Source organism: Artemia franciscana, chromosome 1 (genome assembly GCF_032884065.1).
Source record: "Artemia franciscana chromosome 1, ASM3288406v1, whole genome shotgun sequence".
Classification (NCBI taxonomy): Eukaryota; Metazoa; Arthropoda; class Branchiopoda; order Anostraca; family Artemiidae; genus Artemia; species Artemia franciscana.
Genome location: NC_088863.1, coordinates 21,828,247 through 21,846,210, shown reverse-complemented (window position 1 = coordinate 21,846,210; position 17,964 = coordinate 21,828,247). Strand labels below are relative to the sequence as shown.

The window sequence follows — 17,964 nt, the reverse complement described above, 5'->3', positions numbered from 1 at the left end:
TGAGGGAAGAGAATTTCCATGAAGGGGGTGCAGGATTTTCTAGCATTATTTAACAAAAGTTATTAATGTTATTCGACTAAAAGTAATGAGCAGCATCAAATCTTAAAACGAACATAAAATTTTACGTATATAAAAGGGTTTGTCTCCTCCATAATACCTTGCTCTTTACGCTAAAGAATTTTTTGTAATTTCAACTATTGATTCTGCGCCCTTTGTGATTCAGGGGTCATTCTTAAAGATTTTGGAGAAAATTCAAGCTTAGTGTAAAAATACACAAATATAGAAGTTCGTTACGTAAGTTCATTCGTAAGGTACGTATGTTTATTACTAACAAAAACGTACGTAAAAAAATAATTTTTTTAAGTAACCAAAAATTGCAGGGCAACTAGGCCTTCTCCCCCACCCCTTTTCTTATGAAACTCATCCGATCAAAACTATGAGAAAGCCGTTTACCAACAAAATCAATTTGCAAATTTTGTTTTATTTATTCATTTGGAGTGAGACAAAATCAAAAAATGCCTTAACTCAAAAACGTTCAGAAATTAAATATAAAAAAACGAGTTTTTTTTTAACTGCAAGTAAGGAGCGACATTAAAACATAAACCGAACAGAAATTATCCCGTATATGAAAGGGATTGTCCCTTCCTCAACGCCACGCTCTTTGCGCTAAAGTATTTTAATGTTTTACAAAGTAGATTTGAGACAAAGAGTCAAATTTTAGCGTAAAGAGCGAGGCGTTGAGGAGGGGACAACCCCTTTCATATACGGAACATTTTCTGTTCGTTTTAAGTTTTAATGTCGCTCCTTACTTGCAGTTAAAAAAAAAACTTGTTGTTTTTATTTAACCTCTTTGTATGTAACCTTTGCTTTGAAGGCGTTTTTACCAGCTAGGGTGCTGCTTATCGAGAATTTTGAGAGCATAATTTATGTGTCCAGATGCTTACCTTTGAGCTAGAAAGGTGCATTTATTAACCACACATTGTCAATTATTCTTAGATACTTTTTACTGTGATCACCTCTGTGTGCATGTGTGTATTTATGGTTGTCAGTTTTTTTTTGTAAAACAACCCAAATGTCTGGGTTAATTCAAAGTGTTTAGGTGAAATCATTGCCTAATTTCTCTTATTATGCTAATTTTTTTGTGTATTTCATTGTATTAGACACGTTATTGTAGATAACCTTTGCTTTGAAGGTGTTTGTACCAGCTAGGATCGTGCTTATCGATACTTTTGAAAGCATAGTTTGTATGTTGAGATGTATACCTTTGAGCTAGAAAGGTAAATTTTTAAGCCACAATTGTTATTACTGGAAATTTGCCCAATGTTCACATATGTGTGCAAGTATCTGTATACAGGGTTGTCAGTTTTTTTTTGTTATATTGCCACAAATGTCAAAAATCATTGACCCAATTGGGTTGATTTTACTAAATCCTTTAATGAGTAGATTATGTAATATTAAAGGTCTTTTTTTCATGTAGTCTTTGCTTTGAAGGTGCTTGTACTGGTTGGAATGCTACTTATCGAGAATTTCGAGAGCACCAGCTATTGGTTGAGATGTTTACCTTTGAGCTTTTGTGGCACTTTATGGAATGTTTGGCCAAATGTGACCAAGATGCAAAATATTCACCCACCGTTTTGCAAGCTATTTCTGCTGTTCGACATTTGAAACGTATTGTCTTTGAAAAATCAAATTTGTTCCTAAAGGTAAGAGCTATGGTAATAAAGAATTTTACTAATTAAATTTTACTAATTATTGTTAATTGCTCGCTTTATGATCACTGTTGTTACGTAATATTAACATGAGTTCTCTAAAATTCTTAGTTGTGCTCCTATAAAAAATGGCATAACTGGTTAAAGCATAGACATGGGTACAGAGGCGGTTTTAGGGGGACAGAGGGGGTATTTACCCAGTGCGTGGAAATCTTAGGCGTGAAAATTTTAAACGAATAATTCAAGGGCTATAATCATTTTGTAATTTTTAAAATTTTATTTGTATTAAAATTAAGAACATGGTGTAGTTGGCTGTAAGTCCAATTGGATCTGTAATTTTATTTTTTTTCCATATCTTAATTACCATTCCTTGAAAATAAAATCAAGCAGACCAATTTTATTGATTTTAATGTTTATTTTTTGAGATATTTTGTATTCAAACCTGTTCATATTTTACTGAATAAATTTTGTTAATAGATAAAAAATTTCTTAATATTTGGCGCGAAAACTGTGGGGAGACGTGTTTTCGAGACAGACCAAACAGACAGACCCGACCACAAGACAGACCAAAACCGTCAGTGCTTGGGAAAAGAATTTAAGTTATTTTTGTGAAGTTTATGACAATTTGGAACCTACTTGCTTTTCACTTGTTTAGCTGGATTGGTTCAAGCCCTAAGGAAACTAAACTGTATCCTATGCTTGATCTATTCAGTTTCTCTGGTAAATGGCCATTTAGTATAAACAGCTAGTCATTACTTCGCAATAAATCTAGAACTGGAACACAGTGTGTTGGTCTGTTTATATGCGACTGAATTTAACTGCTAACGCTAAAAATAGAATCTCTTCAAAAAGTCCAGTCTCCTGTTCAGAAAAGACACGAAGGTAAATGTCTAATGTAAAATTTGTAATGGAATTTGGATACTTAAGCTCATACTGTAGCGAAGGATATCTTAATGCGGACACAGATAGAGAAACCGGATGTTTGGAACCAATTAATATCCTCAAATTTTTTAAGCTAATCTGGACCCCTAATCTTAGGAAGGTTATCTAAATGTGGACACAGACAGAGAAAACGGAAGCTCAGAACCTATTAATATCGTTAAATTTTTGAAGCTGATCTGGACCCCTAATCTTAGGAAGGATATCTAAATGCGGACACAGACAGAGAAAACGGAAGTTCAGAACCTATTAATATCGTTAAACTTTTGAAGCTGATCTGGACCCCTAATCTTAGGAAGAATATCTAAATGCGGACACAGACAAAGAAGACAGAAGTTCAGAACCTATTAATATCGTTAAATTTTTGAAGCTGATCTGGACCCCTGATCCAAGGAAGGATATCTAAATGCGTACACAGACAGAGAAAACGGAAGTTTGGAACCAATTGATATTCTTAAATTTTTGAAGCTGATCTGGACCCCTACCGGCAGTCTTCAATTTCACTGGCGTGTATCCAGTTTTCAAAATTTCTGTTGCACTAGCTTATTAAAGTCTCTTTTTAAACTGAAAGGAAGCTAAACTGCATCAATGGCTAAATATCTTATGAGAACCAGGCTCCATTCAATCTGACAGTCGCCATGTCATATAAACTGCCAGCTGCAACTTACTCATAGCAGTACTTTCAAACAAGATGTCTCTGTTGAATTGTTGGTGCTGAATAAAGCTGGTAACGCTAAAAATAGCATATCTTGCAAAAGTTCAAATTTCATGACTTACGAATTCTGCCCCATTCTTCATCAGTTTTCCTTAAACAGCCTGGGCGACAAACGCTATTGTACTCTATTTTTATATTCGTAAACTCATCAAGAAAATATAAATATTGCAAAAAATATTAAGCACTAAATGAATATGTGCTTCACTTTATAGCGTATCTTGCAAAAGTTTAAATTTATTGACTTACGAATTCCGCTCTATTCTTCATCAATTTTCCAAAGCAGCTTGGGCTACAGAGGCTATGGTACTCTATTTTTATATTCGTAAACTCACTATTGTCAAGAAAATATCAAATATTGCAAGAAATGTTAAGCACTAAATGAATATTTGCTTCACTTCAATAAATTTTCGTGAGGTTTGGTAAGCAGGGAATTTTTAAGCACATTTAGAATTTTAAACAAAACCTCAAATTACGTCTGTACTTTTTATATTTGTCTTTTGTAAAAATCTGGATTTATTTATTCATTAAAAAATTTAAAAAATAGGAAGTGACTTTTCAATCGCTCTATTGAGGTGAATAAATCCTTGACTTGTGCTATGTTGGTCTGAGGTGGTTATACTACGACAAGCCATTGTTAGTAGGTTAGTAGCATTGAATTTAAGATCTACTTAATGCTGGGCACTTTTTTGCTCCAACAACTTGCAGCACCGAAGAAAACTGCAGAAAAGTCAAAGAAGGACACGACAGAAAATAATACAGAGAATTCATATCAAGCAAGGGTTTAAATGGACAACAGTTAGTTTTTTCAAAAACAGTTTTTGCTTTATCATAAAACTGATCCAGACTGACTTTTGCCCTGATCCAGCACTGTAAATCTTTTAATTAATAAAAAATTATGAACTAAACTGATTATTGGGTAATTTTTTATTTAGAATTTACATTGGCCACTGAAAAATTTAGCAATTCGTTACTTAGAACAATGTATATAGTGAATGACACTATATGAGAATTAAACGACAAAAATGGTACAAAATCTGAATTTTTCTGAAAATCCATAGCTGAGAATCCTTACCCAAAAGTTTGCTAGTGTGATGTGGCTTTTCAACGCTAAAAATTGATTGTGTTTCCTTTTTCAGCCAAAGAAAGTAGTAAGAGCACCACCAAATTTCCCTCTTGAGCCATCACTGAAGGATATTATGTTTTGGCTCTTTCAGCATATTGCTAGACCAGAAAAAGAAGCTCGACGTTTAACAATCGAGCTGTTTTTTGATTTCCTACCGAAAATATCAGGTAATTTGTGTGTTATGATGAATTATGATTGGTAAGTTATAAACATTGTTGCATATAATCAAAACTTAACTATTTTTGATTTAGGACAAAAATTTCAGGTAATTTGTGTGTTATTTATGATGAGTTATGATTCACAAGCGATGGCTTATGAGTTGAAATCACTGTGTAAACAGTTTTGCACATAGTCTAAAATTAAAGTGGATGATTATGAGGGATCACTTTTTATAAGTGCTGTTTCTGACTTGTTTGAACTTCTTAATACCGCGGTTTTAGGCCCCAAAACAAGTATTCTGTGAACAAATAAAACCAAAAATCTTATTCCTCGTGTAGATTTTTGGGTAAAACCGAATATTTCTGGCAAAAAAATTTCAAAAATTTGTACGGAAAATTATAGAAACTAAAGTAAATCTTGCCATATTCTGAATGTTAACGAAAGGTAATCAAATAGTGTTTTTTCACCAATTAAGGCCCTTATTAGGAAAAAATCGCCAAAATCAATTCGTCAAAATTTACGAAAACATTCGTGCCAATTACCAATTACTTGCCAAAAATCAAAAATTACCATAATTACTTGGAAATTTTTTATTTTTTTTTCCAAAATATAAGTGAGCTATGGGTAATCAGAGAATTTTGGAAACTTGAAATCAGGAATAAAACTGAGTTGATAATTTCTCATTATTAGCTTACTTTGCAGATCTCAAAAATATAAATAAAAATTACTGATACAGTTTCTTTTTTTTTAAATTCACGTCAAAAGTTGCAACTAATCTAAAAAAAAGAAAAGAAAATCTAGTTATCACCTTAGACAACACCTATTTTCACATTTTTTTGTAATGTGCTTTAGAACTTGAATTTCAACGGTATTCCAATAGAATTCTAATCGAACTTGTTCAATTAACTTTCCAACGGTGTGTATTCGGTTCAGTTGAACTATCTATTCCAATGACAAAGATGATCTATTGCAAAAAATGGAGAAAAGAATCGAACAAATGGCTTAGTCAGTTTCAAACGGATCATATAATATGGCCCAAGTTGAAAGCGAAAGCCTTAGAATTGGACTACATAGAGAATCAATCAGCTTGTCATCAGGTAAAATGATTTTCCATAAGGGGAACACATAACAGGGATTACATGGAACACTGATGGAAGGAAATTAGAACACATCTCAGTAGCACTATCATAACAAGACCAATAAAATAAAAGATATAAGGGTTCATTTTATGCATATATTTAAGATCACATGTTTTGATGCTTTTGGCAGTGGTGGGTGCTGTTAAAGGGGGAGGGGAGTGTCGTTGACAGGCTGCAACTTGGACTGGGAACAATTGAATTTTGTCAGTTTTTCTTCTTACATTGATGTGAATCAGTCAACCGTCAAAAAGGCAATCTGCCCCTTATCTGTTGGGGGTAGTTTAATTTGTACACCTTTTGATTGCATGTCTGCGCAATTCCTCGACAGGAAAAAATTAGTGATTCTGTCGTACGAATAAAATATTTTCTTCAAAATCAAAGATCACAAATTTTTTTTTTGATGGAAGCAGTTTTAATATTCTTCTTAAATTATCAGTTCTGTAACTGAAGTGTCAACACGTTATAGAGTGGTCCCTTTTTAACAAGTCACCCCTTTTGTGAATTGCGGTTTAAATAGTTGTGTTGTTCACAAACAGCACAATATTCTTGTGATATGTCTTGAATAGCTGAGCCATAGGTCTCAGATGGTAATGTTCATCTTTTTGCGTTAAAAGAAATTGAAGCGGTCGGGTTGCACTGAGAAAAGAAACGAAATTTAGAATTCACACTGTTATAGGAGGGTTTGATAAGTTTGAATTGGAGCCAACGTTATATTTTTATTTCCTTTTATCTTGCCAATCTTTCATCAAACTTAAGAGGGATAAGGTAATACTTTCATGTAGTATGAATATAATATTACATTAGTAAAGGTTATATAGTTGGAAGAACGTGTAGTTAGTAATTTCAGCTGGTGTATCGCTAATCTGAGTCTTTACAGCTATGACCCTCTAGGGCCTTTAGTTATCTGCGGCAAATTACTTGAATCTAGCTTGCGCAATGCTTGAATCTAGCTTGCGCAATGCTTCTCTAGAATCCCCTGAAAGTGTGTTTCCTATTTTTCCTGTCTGTATATATAAAACAGCATGAATGTCATACACTCGGGTAAAATAATGAAATCATAATTTAAAATAATTAAAAATAATGAACTTGTACAATGGGGGAGGGGGTATGTTACTGGTCATGATTTTGGCGCATTTAATCTGTAGTATTTATCTAATTCGTATGTCAATGTTTAACTTATCTGAATGATTTTATGGTCTTTTTTTCATGTTTTGTGGTTTGATCAACTTTGTGCATTTCAAAGATATTACCAAAAATATTGACCTGATTTGGGGCCAAACATTCTGGAGACCGAATTTGGCCTTGACCCTTCCATCGCCATCCGCCCCCCTGCCCGCTTTTCTGTAGCGTGATAGGTGTTTTGCAACCAGTAGTTGGGGGGTCCCTAGATATGAAAATTACCCTTTTTGGTATTATTATTAAAAATTTTCTTTTGTTTGGTACTTTTATTTTAAAAAATTGAAGAAAAAGCAAAATCTTCCCTACATTTTAAAATAAATTTTTGTCCCTCCCCTACCCCCGTACATATTATGAATTAAACCACCGGTTGCTACTTCTCTTGAAATGTGATCTTACAAATATGATCGAACGGTATGATTGGAAGATAAAAATGAGCCCAAGATCTTCCCTCCCCACTCCAATCTCCATCACTCCTGATGAACTATGATAGGTTTTTTTTTATTCTCCATCTGCCCCTCACCACAAAGGTTGGACTAGGTGTAGATCCTAGAAATATGCCAGTACAAATTTGACTTTTATCTTTCTTCGTGTTTGATCTAAAACGCATACCTCCTTCTTTTAGATTTGAAAATAACAAGATAATAGGCGCCCTGCCTTCTTGTTCCCTCTGGAGATTGATTTGGCCCGGGCATAACTATAATGACTATGACATTAGCTAATACCTCTGACTATGTTTTTTTTTTTACTCTCTAGAGCCCATTTGGTAGAAGTTCAAATAACTTGAGTTTAGGATTCCTCTCCCCCTTGGTCATTTTTGTCCTGAAACCCCCCTAAAAGACAGTTTAGGTAGCCCTACCCAGACAGAGGCTGGGTAGGTTCCAAATCCCAAAAGGTCACGATTACATAAATTAGTTCTCGCTTTCTACGAATTGTTATTGAATCTCTAAACCAAGTTTGACGGATATCCGATAAATCACTGGTGGATTTCATTATGACAAGAAAATAAGGACACTCCACTTATAGAGGTCGTGTCGTGTGTTTACCCACCAAAAGGCATAGCTATTACGTTTAATTTCCAGTAATCTATTTTCCAGTAACACCAGTTCATAACTGATAATCCTTTCTGATAGGTTTCTTGATGAAAAGAATTTGGGAATCCCTCTCCTCCTTCAGAGGTAAGATCGTTTATGGACAATCAAAAGAGTTAATTTTTACACTAGTTCTTATTATTCCGATAGGTTTCTTGATGAAAAGAATTTGGGATTTTCTGTTCGTTATAACGATCCTCTTGATAAAAATCAATGTGCAATGAGTTTTTTTATTTCTTTTTTATGTACTTGTCATTAGGTTGAGTAATAAGTATGGAAAGAAATGTACTAAATTAAATTGTGGGAATTATTGCAACTTGAAGACACATGTTCTTTACCAAGTTAACGTTACCAATTCTGCAGCACATACCTCAGTCATTTGTAGACTAAGTCTAGATGAAATTTTGTAGTCTAAACTAGAACTAGACCTTGGATCAGGAATAAAGTTTAGTATTACCGCCTTGCTTTTGCACCTTATACAAGCTGGCAGTAGAATCCAAGAAATGGAATTTGTCATAACGCTTAGTCATATTGTTTGTGTTGTCTTTTGGGATCAAACTTTTCTTTCATATTTAAATTCATGTTTTAAAACGCTTTGCATTAAAGAGAATATTTCTTTTAGATACAAGTGGCGCTGCAAAATTTGTTAAGGATGAAATGGCTGAGGGAAGTCTATCCAAATTAATTTCTATTCTAGAGAGTGATTTAAACCTTAAACATATTAATGACAGTGTCTTCATGAGAGCTTTAGAGGCATCTTTGGAGGCATATACCTCCCTTTTTGAGGCAGGTGTGGTAAACCCGGATGAAATACTCACGGATCCTGCATCATCTTTACTGGAGAAGATTAAATTTCTTGTTAAGAAAATAACTAGCAGCCTCAAAGTGGAAATTGACAACAGAGAGGAAATATTTGTAAAATGTTCTGTTCTTGTTCAACTTTTAAAGTTTATTACTGCTTTACTTCAATCAAATTCGTCAGTAACTCTCAGCACAATACTTGAAAACGGTGAAATGTTTCAACTTATCAAGACACTGGTATTTTCACCTGATACTTTAGGGTTTCATTTACTTGAGCTGACATGTCATGAATCCCTTGAACAAGTTAAAAGGGCTCTGCTCGCAAGTTCAAGTAAAAACATGCCCTTAAACTTTTTTGAGAGTTTCTGTAGCATTTTGGAGGATGGTATTGACGTCTCTGTTGAAGTGAATAAGGTTTTGTCTGATGAAACTTGCTCCACCCAGATGATTGCAGGTGTTTCCTTATTCCTTGAAACCTTGGAGCCAAAATTAAGGAAGGTATGTTTTCCCTTTTTTAACGGTTTATTGTTTTATAACGGTCTTTTTTTTAATGGTTTATTAGGGTTTCAAATTCTAGATTATTTTTGTCACGAGAAAGTAATTTGTAGTTTGGGCTGTACTCTTGCCAACTTGAGAACGCATCGACTGTAAAAGTTTGATCACAAGCGATTCAAACTACCAAAATTACCCAATCACATTAATAAAAGTAAGCCACAATCATTTACAGGAGCTGGTGGCTAATTTTCTAAATATATTTGCTATTTTGTCATATTAATTGCTGTTCGCTAAGATAAATATTAAGGAGAGATTTTCTTTGTAATTTAGAAGGTATTTTATAAATTCTTCAATGTTGTGTGCCGAAGTACAACCAGTGTGAACACACTATAGATGGCAAAATAGTTAGTTGCACTTGCGGATCCAGGGGTGTGGGTGTGGAACCTTGGGCCGCAAGATTTTATCTGGCGCCCTCATCTCTTGTTTTTTTTCTGTTTTTCAATATTTGTTTAAAATAAATTTGTTAATTTGGTCTATTATTGACGGCCTTGTCACATTGCCCCTCCCCCTTACTAGATTTCGCTTATTGGCGCACATTGGGTCCCCAGGATTTTGCTTTAGATCCGCCCCTAGCTAGTTGATCGTTTAGCTTGAGTAATCTATAAGCATAATCTTGAATTTCCTCCTTGTCTATCAGAATCTTGTAGCATTCATTACGATTGAAAAATCAAAAATTGCTGAGACTTCCAGGAGCTCATAAATGTCAAACAGACAATCTAGTTCCATTGTCTGATTTGCAGCAAATTTTCACCCAAATTTTTGTTATTTAAAACTCATTCTTTTCAGATGCATAGAAAATCAGTTGGTAAATTATTTTTGGATATTTGATTATTGATTGATTATTTAACAAATTTATTGTTTCTTAATCATTGACTTATTTTATCAAATTATTACTTCAACAAACTAAACAGATTGCTTCTAAATTTCCATTGTTGGTTTTAAAGGTCTTATTTAGGCAATAATTTTCTTTGTTTTAGAATAAAAGTTTAGATAGAAAAAATGGGACTTTCTGAAACAGTGAATTTCACTTAAAGTCACAGACAAATTGTTCGAAACGTATATTGTTTTCAGTAAAGAATAAATGGCACGCTAGGCATTTAAAAGGGTTGAGAGGGTAGGAGTAGGCCTACACTTATTTATTATAGCTCTTATTTGTAAGCCTTGACAAGTCTTATGACTTATTATGTTGCTGTGTTGTTTTTGATCAAATTAAAGATAAAAACACACTTTTCAAATTACAAATCGTTTTTAGTAAAGCGCAAATGAATCTCTGAACTTTATGAGTTTGAAGATAGCATAGGCTGCACAAAAGTGCTGCTTAAGTAAAGAACGAACTAGAATCCATGTAATGTTATTTTTCTTACGAAGCCACTTTATATGGAAGGATTTTCCTTAGAAAATTCGGAGGGGGCTCATTCCAGCTGAACTAGTGCCCTTTTCAAGAGTCAAAAGTAATGAGAAGGCAACTAGCTCTTCCCCCGACGACCCTTTTACTGCCCTTTCCCGAAAGGCATGAGATCGCAAATGTGAAAAAGCCATTTTGTTCGGTATAGTTGAAAGGTCCCATGCCTCTAGCCAAAACGAAGAGAAATTACAATAAAAAATCAAGTCAAACTTTAGACTTTCAAACTTAACAGAAATTGCCACAATTAGGGCTAGCGCCCCATGTGCATTCTAAAGACCAAGGCGCAATTTGCACTTTTTAGAAAACAGTTTTTGTTTTTTTCGAGCGATATGTTTTTGTTTGCAATAAAGAAAAATAATAAAAATAACAAATGATTGTGGATTGAGTGTTTGATATATAATTTATGAAAGTCTCAACAATTTTGGATTATAAATGTCATAAAAGAAAAAAAGGCTGAAATGTATTGTTTTCAGTATATTTTCCCAGCCTGTTGGTATTTTGTTCCTGCAATAATCGACAGGTGGCTATTCTATCGCCCTTGATAATGATTCTGTAAAAAAAAAAGAAAAAAAATACAAATTCAAATTTTTGGTGAGAGGAAAAGCTCAGAAGATGATTTAGGCTTAGACAATCGAAAAATCACGGCAATTATGCACAAAAGTAGTTCTGTTTGTCTTAAAATTAAATTAACCTTCAAAAGCTAAAGTCAAAGTTAGCTTCTCTGTCATGTTATGGGCCTGTTTAATCCAAAACACTTTTTTATTGTCCAAACTATCATTTATGTTGGTTTTATAACACTGGTATAAATTCTTTTTTTCTTTTTTTAAGTGTGACTTCATTATTTATGTAAGCTTCTATTCGCTTTTGGTTTGATTCACTTCATTCACTGGAATTACTGTGTGTTTTACGTTTGAATTTAACATGAGTTCATTTTCTACTTGATTTAAGTTTCAATATTGCTTTTCTTGTTTTATTGTTTTTTTAAATTCAAGTAACAGCACTGACTTATAATATCATTTGAATTTTCAGATTTAGTTATTGGTTCTTAGTACTGAATTTACACCGAAAATTCAAAAGTACCAAAGAATTTTTGTCTTCATAAAACTGATATTTAAAGTATTATTGTTTCTGAATTATAATATTTTTATTTATTTATATGATGTTTTTATTTTTATTTACCTGTTTTTATTTATTTATTTATCAGACCCTTACTGGTCCAGTAACTGCTCTGGGTAAAAAAAAAAATTGTCGCAAAAAAATCTTCTACATGGAATTTTTTTTTTTTAACTTTGATGTATTTTTGTTTAGATTCTATAAATCAATGCAAGTGGGAACTCGGATTGGATTTGTTCACCGGGGCGTCCACTCTTCTCCAAGACATGTATTTTACTTGTTGAATTCAACCACAGGCGGAGATAAGTACCTTCTTAAACACACTAAGGAAAATACAATCCTGCTTTAGGGCTACTACCCCTTTTATCTAAACGGCTTTTTTAAAGTTAATATATATTACCTTAGGAAAAAGCATTTGGCTTTTTTGTTGCAAGAGCCTAGTAAAAAAAAAAAAATAATAGTAATAACGAATCACGTTGTCATTCCGTAATTCCTTTTACCAAAATTGCTGTTTCGACTAATTTTTTGCTTAAAAAGCAGGTAGAAATTGTAATTTCCTTTCATTTGAGCTCTTACGCAGCTTTCTATGATGTTCTAATTTCCCTCACGAAACAAAAAGTAAGAATTTGAAAAGGAGACATATCACTATTCCCCATGTAAATAAGGGATTTCCTTGTTGATGAAGGTTGGGGGTGTGTTTTCTTGATTGGGATCTTTGGCAACGGTGATTTCAATAATATAATATCAGTTTTGATCCGACGCCGTTTTCGAGGGGTTTTAGGCTTTTTTTAAAATTTCATAAATTTGTTTTCGCATCGAACTTTTACTGTTAAGACTAATTGAAATAATAATTACCATTCATGAAACAATTAAAGATAGCATTTTTTTTCGCTTGGAACTTTTTTTTAAAGCGTTTTTTAATTTTTGTTTACTAAGGGGCGTGGTTCGTTCTTTATTACGTTGCCCTTAGTGGAGCAACCCTTATTAGTGGTTCGTTTTGAGCAATAATTGGTATATGGACAGTATCAGTAAAGATTTACTTTTAAAATGATTTATAATTGGAAAGGGTATCTAGCAAATTTTTTTTTTATTCTCGTCTATATTGGTTGTTTTTGTTTCAGGATCATGTGTTGCACTTACAAAAATATATTGCGTATATGTATTAAAGAAAAGAAAATTAATTGTATAGAAATGATATTATTCTATTAACGCTTACTGTTCATGCGATTCGTCTCAGAGAAACTTCAGATTCATATTTTTATCGATTTATGTTTTCTTTTAGGGCTGGAAATTTTATATGGATCCTACGGAAATTCTATCTATGGTAATTAAAGCTATCAAGGAGAAGCACAAGCATGCGAAAAACATACTATGGAGTAGCCGACAACAAAAAGCGTTTTCATCAGTAGTCAGGCTCTCAACAATTATGGACTTAGAGGTATTTTATTCACACTTCTATTGTATAGCCCCCCTCAAAATGTTTAAATTACTGGTGAACCGGCTATGGGAAAAAGGACAATATTCCCTTGCGTGCTGAGTGGTGCTGGAACGTAAAAGTATCCTCTTTTCTAGCATCAGAAAAGATAAATTAGTTCAAATATGATGCTTGCTAAAAATTTTGTCAGTCACCATGGATTCTCTCTCGTACTTTCTTTTGAAAGGGCGTACAAAGCGTGCTCAAGTGTATGAAGAGTGTGAAAGTTTTGGGATGAATGGATTTCTTCTGAAACAGACAATGCCTCACCATATCTACTGTGCCGTCTAACTGACCGGTTTGTACAGATATGGATGACTAATACCTAGTCAGAAGTCTGGAGAGAATTGATCGGTGTTGCACTTCATGAGAAGAGAGACAAAGTCGTTTGTGGGAACTAGAAGTTATGTCCATGTGTGAGCAAGTGATTAAGATCTTCTGTGCCATTCTTTTCATTTGGTTCAAAGAAGCACAAAATGAGTTTACCTATCCTGAACCAGTAGGTTACAAACTGGCAGAAACGGCCCGGAATAGTTATTGACGAATCACTTTATCCTACAGCAGTACAGCAGATTTTATTTAAAATCTTTTTATTTTTTATCGCTTTTTTATTTTATTTTATTTTATTTTTTATCGCTTTTATCAACTTTATAGCCCTCTTTGACTCTCTCATTACGGAGGGGCTATGGATGATTATGGCTTAACATTCTGCAACTTATCTCCGATGCTTCGAAGTGCATATAATGCTTATGTTTATGTAGACGGTAACTGCACTTCTAAGTTTTTAGTTCATTTAGAAGTAAATCAAAGGATGTCTGCTGTGGTAGTTGTGTATTATTCAACTACCCGAAATATTGGCATATTAATGCTCCCTTGAGATACCATAGCGCAATCGTATGCTGACGATTAGATGGCCTCAGACATTTCACAGACAACATTGCTCTATGGGAATGAACTGCCCGCGAACCACGTACAATAATGTTACCGAGATTGCTAAGACTATTAGGTTCGTTATCAGTGACTACAAGATTAAAGTAATGGCTCTCAGCCTCTATGCTCGTCGGCGGGTTAGGCTTGGTACAGGGCCAATCGAAAATATCAAGAAATTAATGTAAATTGGCTTATTGTGAAGCCATGTGGTGGAGCAAAAGGAGAAATTTTTTTTGTAGAGTAGACAGTCCAAGCTGTATTACTAGACGCTTGCAAGACATGGCTTATCATAGTTACTGCTCAAGCTGCAACCTAATGAAGGGTGAGCTGTATTCCATAGAAGTCAAAAGCTCAAAAACCTACTTTTGAGAAGGAAAAAGTACAAAAAAAAGAAGAGTCAAGAGCCCTGGAGAAGTTCTTCCATCGCTGCCTGCGTTAGTCTTTCTTAATGAATGGAAATGAAGAAGTGGGAGCTCAGATTGGAAAACTGTTTTGAATTTGTTGGGGAGACCAAGAAAGCAGTCCGTGAATTCAAGGTATGGCTTTGTCAACTTGCTTTGTAATGTCGACGAGATAAGTTCACTTGTCGCAGTTGGGTTGTCAAACGCGGGGCTTCGATGGAATACTGAACAAGACCAACTCGTTTCTCACTAAGCCTTTTTATGCAAGCCTGAAGGGATAACCAATTGATCTGTCGCTGTACACAAATTTTGTGTGCTTTACAGCGAAAGACCTCCTAAATTTGGTATTGTTATATCGCCAGGAATCATTTCTGAAAAAATGAAAAATGGATATTTCACCCTAAGTTTTTTCGTGCCTTGAAAAGTTATGAGCATGCATAGGTCAAATATAACTAAATAAGACGCCTTGAGCATTTCAAATTTATGACATGGGACGCTGGAGCTTTCTTAAGGGTTGAATCAGATCTGTTGGCTTCAAACGTGACAACATGCCATAAAATTGATTGAATCCCCAGGTGTAAATTTCGAACGATTCTGTTCTACTATTGCTGAATAGCCAAACCAAAACGAACGAAATACTAAGATATCTAAATTACTAAATAGATAATGAATATAACGATATTTCACAATTTAACTTTTTTGATATTTTTAACTCATCTTTGCAACATAAACCCATCTTACAACATAAGCTTTTCCAAACTAACTGAGCGTATGCAATCAATGGAGGCTTTATATAATCAATTTGACAAAGATTATAGAATCATTGAGGCTTTGAGTGTTTACGATCAACGAAACAGATACAATCAATGAGGTGAGATATCTTGCATATATTGACAGAAATGTCGATCATCCTCAAAGTTCTATGACTATATACCTTAGTTCTGTCCTAAGATGGATGGGTGAATGGTATAATATCTATCAAAAAAGGAAAATGACATCATTTTTATAAATTCCAGGAAAAGGCTTATACAAGCTGTGCCTCTCACTCAGACTATCAACTGTCTTGGCTTTTTCTCCAATTTTGGAAAAAGCAATTTTATCTGAAAACTTTTTTCTTTACATCACTTAAAAAGGGTACTAGAACCTTTAGTTTCTGTTCGAATGAGCCTTCTCGTGACATTTTTGGACCATATTGTAGATACGATCACCCCTGCGGGGAAAAAAATAAACACGCATTCGTGATCTTTCTTCTGACAAAAAATACATAATTCCACTTTTTTGCAGATAAGAGCTTGAAACCTCTACAGTAGGGTTCTCTGATAGGGTGAGTCTGATGATATGATCAAACAGTTCGTGGTAACGAACTGTAGTAACGAGCGAACCGGCTCTATAGTAAACGAACTCTAAAAAAATGGGATTTTGATACTAATAGACACATCAAAAGAATTCGATTTTTTATGCTGATTTTGAATATATATAGGTTTCATCAAATTTAGTCTTACTTATCAAAAGATACGAACCTGAGAAAATTCGTCTTATTTTGGAAAAAAGGGGAAAACACCCCCTAAAAGTCTAAGTCAAGAATGTGGTCCTAGAATGTTGTGAGAGGGCTCATCATGGAAATTAAAAGTTCTCGTGCCCTTTTTAAGTGACAAAAAGATTGTAGGGCACCTAGACTTTCTCCCACGCTCATTTTTGCCCAAAGTCAACGGGTCAAAATTTTGAGATAGCCATTTTGTTCAGCACAGTCGAAAAATCTAATAACTATGTCTTTGGGGACGGCTTACTCCCTCATAATCCCCGGGGGAGGGGCTGCAAGTTACAAACTTTGACCAGTGTTTACATATAGTAATGGTTATTTGGAAGTGTAAAGACGTTTTCAGGGGAATCTTTTTCTTGGTTAGGGAGGAGGTTACGTGGGAGGATCTTTCCATGGAGGAATTTGTCATGGGAGGAGTGAATTTCCATGAAGGGGGCGGAGGATAGTATAGCATTATTTAAAACAAGAGACAATGAAAAAATAAATATGAAAAAGTATTTTCAACTGAAAGTAAGGAGCAGCATTAACACAAAACGAGCAGAAATTATTACGCATATAAGGCGTTCATCTCCTCCTAAATACCTGCTCTTTACGCTAAAGTATTTCTAGTAATCTGAACTATTTATTCTATGGCCTTTGTGATTCAGGGGTAATTCTTAAAGAATTGGGACAAAATTTAAGCTTTGATGTAAAGAGCAATGTATTAAAGAGGGTCAAACTCCCTCATATCTTCTATATATATATATATATATATATATATATATATATATATATATATATATATATATATATATATATATATATATATATATATAGTTGTCTGTGTGTGGATCTGTGGATGGATCAGGTGACGTCACCTGAAAAAACTGGATCAGGTGACGTCAAAACTGAAAAAACTAAAAAAAGGCAAAAACTACAAAAAAAACTAAAAACTAATAAAAAAAATAAAAAAGCTAAAAAACGAAAAAAACTAATAAAAGGCAAAAACTACAAAAAAAAACTAAAAACTAATAAAAAAGCTAAAAAACTAAAAAAACTAAAAAAAGGCAAAAACTACAAAAAAAACTAAAAACTAATGAAAAAAATAAAAAAGCTAAAAAACTAAAAAAACTAAAAAAACTAAAAAAACTAAAAAAAGGTAAAAAACTAAAAAAAACTAAAAACTAAAAAAAAAACCTAAAAAAAAGGAAAAAACTGAAAAATAAGCTAAAATAAAGGTAAAAACCAATAAAAAACTAAAAAGAAAAAAAGCAAAAAACTAAAAAAAATTTTCATCTAAAAAACTAAAAAAAACTAAAAAAGGTAAGAACTAAAAGAACTAAAAAAGAAAAAAATAAATGGCGACACTCAAAGAGAAAGCGACCAGGACAAAAGGAATGTTCGATTAGCAATCAACAAAGTACCGGGACACAGGGAGTATAAATGACGACCAGGACATAAGTACAACTACAAAAAAAACAAAAAACTGATAAAAAAAATAAAAAAGCTAAAAAACTAAAAAAACTAAAAAAAGGTAAAAAACTAAAAAAAACTAAAAACTAAAAAAAAACTAAAAAAAAGGAAAAAACTGAAAAATAAGCTAAAATAAAGGTAAAAACCAATAAAAAACTAAAAAAAAACTGAAAAAACTAAAAAAAAGGTAAAAACCAATAAAAAACTAAAAAGAAAAAAAGCAAAAAACTAAAAAAAATTTT

At 33.4% G+C, this 17,964-nt stretch overlaps 1 protein-coding gene across 2 annotated transcripts in view; it reads left to right on the top strand.

The window, feature by feature from the left end:
* The window catches only part of LOC136026920 (DNA-dependent protein kinase catalytic subunit-like), a 197,971-nt gene that overhangs the window by 156,328 nt on the left and 23,679 nt on the right, over window positions 1-17,964 (top strand). For both annotated transcript variants that reach the window (XM_065703758.1, XM_065703768.1), the window contains exons 20-23: window positions 1,492-1,703; window positions 4,500-4,653; window positions 8,674-9,350; window positions 13,208-13,363. In XM_065703758.1, the coding sequence (XP_065559830.1) occupies window positions 1,492-1,703; window positions 4,500-4,653; window positions 8,674-9,350; window positions 13,208-13,363 (1,199 nt within the window). The remainder of the gene's footprint in view (window positions 1-1,491; window positions 1,704-4,499; window positions 4,654-8,673; window positions 9,351-13,207; window positions 13,364-17,964) is intronic.